The 5,000-nt window shown below is 45.8% G+C and overlaps 1 protein-coding gene across 2 annotated transcripts in view; it reads right to left on the reverse strand.

The window, feature by feature from the left end:
* LOC308158502 (RNA-binding motif, single-stranded-interacting protein 3-like) overlaps positions 1-5,000 on the reverse strand; it is a gene marked incomplete at both ends in the record, with an annotated part of 211,336 nt that overhangs the window by 30,267 nt on the left and 176,069 nt on the right. For both annotated transcript variants that reach the window (XM_080532138.1, XM_080532139.1), the window contains one exon: positions 595-701. In XM_080532138.1, the coding sequence (XP_080388264.1) occupies positions 595-701 (107 nt within the window). The remainder of the gene's footprint in view (positions 1-594; positions 702-5,000) is intronic.

A 5,000-nucleotide genomic window follows, 5' to 3' on the forward strand; every position in this document is an offset into this window, starting at 1 on the left:
GAGAGGCGTGAGCTTACCGTAGCTTAGCTACTGCCTGGTTTGTTTACATCCATTTATCACTTGTCTTTACTAACATGTTTCTTAGTTTAGTGGCTGGGAGCAGCGAAGCACTGTGGACTTTGAAGGAGTTAATCATTCTGACATATTACTTCCTTGTCCGATAAAAGGCTATTTTCTTATCTGGCCGAATGGTTTTGTTTTATGTCCTGGCTATTTAGACAACAAAGACCAGTTATAACTTTCTGTTGAGTCATTGTGACCATCTGTCAACTGTTCCTTTAAACATCAGTGACAGCCTGTTATGGTTTACAAGAGCCCACATATTGTACAGTAACAAAGTCCTCAAAGGACCTTGTCTGAAATGACCTATGATTAAACATACCATTACCTCAGTGGATGAATCCCCTGCTCTGAACATACATCATTCCACAGCTTCGAGAGCTGCATGATGTAACCAGGGTTTAACTGAGGACTGGTTCGATGTTATAGAAACTATGAACACAAAATGGCTGCCTGATGTGAGTCAGTGGCTTGTGGTTTGATGGTGGTGCAGTACCTGGGAACACAAAATGGATGACATGGTCGTTGGCTTACCTCGCCTTCCCTGTGCCACGGCCGGCCGTTCTGGGGGTACTTGCTTTGGCTCTGCCTCTTCTTCTGCCCTCCGTCTGCGAATTTGCACAGCAAAGGCTCTATGGGGGCTGTAGAGAGAGAGAGAAAAAGAAAGAGAGAGAAGGGGGAAGAGAAACAACACAAGCGGACGTTAAGAGGACTGCACCCAGAAAGAGACAACGACTCTTCTGAAGAACCTGAGCTTTGTGGTCGCCTTTCTCAGATCTAGCCCTCATCCCTCCCTCCCTCCCGCCCTCCCACCCTCCCTCCCTTCTCCCTCTTACCCTCCCTCCCACCCTCCCTCTCTGCTCCCTCCCTCCTGCGGAGTTCCCTGTGAAACTACCAGACACTGGGGCTTGGCAGACCCTTCCTCTCCCAGCCCACTGGCAGGCCTTGAAAGAGCATAGCTGGGTATTGTTGAAATAATAATCAGAGTAATCGTTCTCGTAAATAGCTTGGAGACGGTGAATGTCGGGCTACTCTGTCAGCCAAAGCTCATTTCTGTAAGGCGTTCCCACACCGTTCTATACAATACCCTGTTTTCTTAAACAGTTTTTCCCCCTTTTTGACTTTTCATCTTTATGCTTTTTTTCCACTCAGAGTTTTCCCATACTGTGCTGCATGTACAGCTTGGGTGTAATGTCCTCTGAGTGTCCACCAGGGGCAGTCTATACGTGTGCTGACACAGTGCTGAGGGGAATGCTGTCAGTGGTCGACAAGGTGATTCGCATTGGAGAATCATCACACACACACCCACACACACACACACACATACACACACACACACACACACACATACACACACACACACACACACGCACACACGCACACACACACACACGCACACACGCACACATACACATACACACACACACACACACACGCACACGCACACACGCACACACGCACACACACACACACACACACACACACACACACACGCACATGCACGCACAGACTCTCACTGCTTCTGTTTTATCCACAGCAACTTACATTACAGTGAGCAACATATTTTTCTGTGGAAAACCAATAGATAAGACCCACAGGTGAATCTGGTTTATGTATGGACTACACACATGCAAAAGCAGACACTCATTCTCATGGCACCTATATTCCATGCAATACCCTTAGTCACACTACCAAGAGCCCCTGTTATAGACTAGATCTAGCTAATGATCCTAATCTACCGTAATGATCCTAATAAGTAAACCCCTAAAGTTTCAGACTGAGACCAGAGGAGAGAGAAGATAAGAGGCAGGTTACATGGATCAAGAGGAAGAAGAAACAAAAACAAACCAAAAAAACATCTTCTGAGAAAAGGCAGCCCCAGGTCCCGGGATGAAAAAGGGGAGTGAAGGAAGAAAAAGGAATTAGTGAGGGTTTCTCATGAGAAACTAGTGGCTCTTTTGGCCAGGGTCGGGACTCGTCCCCTTCTCTCTCTCTTTTGATTGATATCGCTGTGGAAGAAGTGAACAGTGCAGATGAGAGAGAGAGAGAGAGAGAGATAGAGAGAGAGTGAAAGGGGGAGAGAGAGAGTGAGAGAGCTGGGGGGATCAAACAGTGCTGTGCTGCGGGCCTACGTGAGTCTGTCTTGTCCAAACAACTTTCCCCCGCACCTGCAGCTGCTGTTTAGACATGGACATGGACAGACGGACGGGTTGTCCTGTCATCGCGTTCGTATTAAAGCCACAAGGCACACAGACACACACACACAGAGACACACACACACACACACACACACAGACCGCCGCTTGTGTCGTACGTAGGACAGCACCTTTCTCCACTGGCAGAGTTTGACACAGACGCTCAGTGATGCTGTTCTGTCCACCCCAGATGTTCCAGGTCTCAACAATACCTCACTGTTCCACTGGTCGTCAGGGAGAACCACGGAGGACCAGGGAGGACCAGGAGAACCACAGGAGGCCGTGGGAGACGGCCGCTCACACACGGACACACGCACACACGATGCACGTGCGGCAATAACCTTCAGAAGTTGGATGATGATCGGAAAGTGATCGCAAGGGCCCAGAGAATTTTCCTACTATGTGACGAGCCCCTGACCTGTAAAAACTCTCTGCCCCAAACTCCATGGCCCAAGCTAAACAGCTATTTGTTGGTCTAATACAGCTAAGAGGCTCAGACGGTAAGCCAGGAGGGTGGAGACTCTCTCACAGGAAACAACAAACTCCTGTCCTGTCTCGTAAGGAGCTAATTATCTGTCTGGCTCACTTAGTGGATCAGACACGCAACATATTCACATCCCCACGAGCAGGCCTCCAAGTCCCACAACACACACACCAACAACAACACCACCACCACCACCACCACCACCACCAACAACAACAACAACCAACTAACCCTAATGTAGAATTATCACCACCCATTAATAAGTCTCAACATCTAGTTTATTTATTCATTATTTATTTACGTAGTATATTACCTGAATGTGAACTTTTGCATTACGGTACATTTCTCATGCTAATGAGAGAGATCTGGAGTTATGGTATTGCTGTGGTATTTTTCACTTCACCAATTCCATTTGACACAAATATGTGACACGGTCTGCAATTCTCAAGTTGTGCAAATGACCAAAAAGATTCTTTCTTAATTTAAAAGAAAATCTGTTTTCAGTTTTAGGAACATACTTATCATTTGTGAACTGGATTCACTGTACTGTCTGCCGTAGGCTACTGGGTAAGTGATACATGGCTTGTAAACAAACGTTTGATTAATTACACAAATTCATATCTACATTAATTGGGAGAGACAAGAGGATGTGGTGCGCATTAAAAAGGCTGAATGCCGCAACTCATAAAGTTAGTCAACTGACCTAACTTTTACTGTTAGCACATTAGATCTATAAAAAGAATGGTTCCAACCTAATATGGAGAAATATTGGGTAAGAATTGTGCATGATTTGTTGTTTCCAGTACCAGTTTTACAAGTCTGTATTAAAGAGGTGTGTACATCTATCTTTTATAGGCTGGATATATTTATTGAAATATATCTTCTGAGTAAAAACTAAGTAAAATAGAAAGGACGTGCTAATGAGGTACACGATGACAACCTTATTTCTTCTTTATGCTGTTGCTATAGAAACGGGGAAACACATTGGTGAAGAACACACACACACACACACACACACACACACACACACACACACACACACACACACACACACACACACACACCCACACACACACCCACACACACACACACACACACACACACACACACACACACACACACACACACACACACACACACACACACACACACACACACACACACACACACACACACACAGAGACTTGGACGCCCAGCATGAGGAGTAATGGTGGAAACATTTCACCTGGATCAAATGGCTGAGAAGGAGGTGAGGTCACTGGTTTGGCCGCTGGTCCACTCACCCACACCGGGCTTCTCTGCTCTGATTGGGTCAGAGTGCTGCTTCTCAGCATGGAGAGACTCATGACTGTTTGGGTCAGATAGTGTTCTGCTTCTCAGCATGGAGAGCATCATGGAGAGCATCATGACAGCACAGTTGTTTTTAATGTGTTCTTTTACACGGTATTGTACAGCACTTCATGAGCTGCATTCATATGTATGAAAGGTGCTATATAAATAAAGCTTCTTCTTCTTCTTCTCATCATTCTTCTTCTTCTTTTTCTTCTTCTTCTTCTTCTTATCATCATCACTGAGCTGTATTGGCTCGACTCCAAGGCCCTGGCCACATCAAACTATTAAAAAAACTATACAAATGTACCGATTAAATCACTACCCAATTTCATCCGTGGAATTCGGGCGTGACATTTGAAACAACCTTACATTTACATTTTAAATGGACTGGACTTATATAGCGCCTTACTCCAATGCGCTTTACATTCACCCATTCACACACCAATGGCGGCAAGCTACCATGCAAGGCGGCGGCCCGCTCATTGGGAGCAATTTGGGGTTCAGTGTCTTGCCCAAGGACGCCTCGACACGTGGCCAGCCGGAGATAGAACCGCCAAACCTCCGACCTTACGATCATTAGACGCTGGCTCTACCTCCTGAGCCACAGCCGCTCCATTTACATTTTAACCATTTAGCAGATGCTTTTATCCAAAGCGACTTACAATTAGAGATTACAAGGACAGTCTCCCTGGAGTAACTAGGGCTAAGTGTCTTACTCAACGGCACACTAGTGGTGGGGGTGTGCCCAGGTGGGATTTTATTTTACTACTAAGTAACTGAACAATGCAACCAAGCAACTCAATAAAAAAACAGTTGTTTCTAGTTGGCTAAACGGATGAAGGGACTGTGGGAAGTTAAACTCATTCAAACTTTTTTTTGTCCCTAAAAAACAACAACTGCCAACTGTGTGAAGCAGAAACGGACACACC

The sequence above is a fragment of the Nansenia antarctica genome (genome assembly GCF_963989245.1).
Source record: "Nansenia antarctica genome assembly, chromosome: 5".
Taxonomy (NCBI): Eukaryota; Metazoa; Chordata; class Actinopteri; order Argentiniformes; family Microstomatidae; genus Nansenia; species Nansenia antarctica.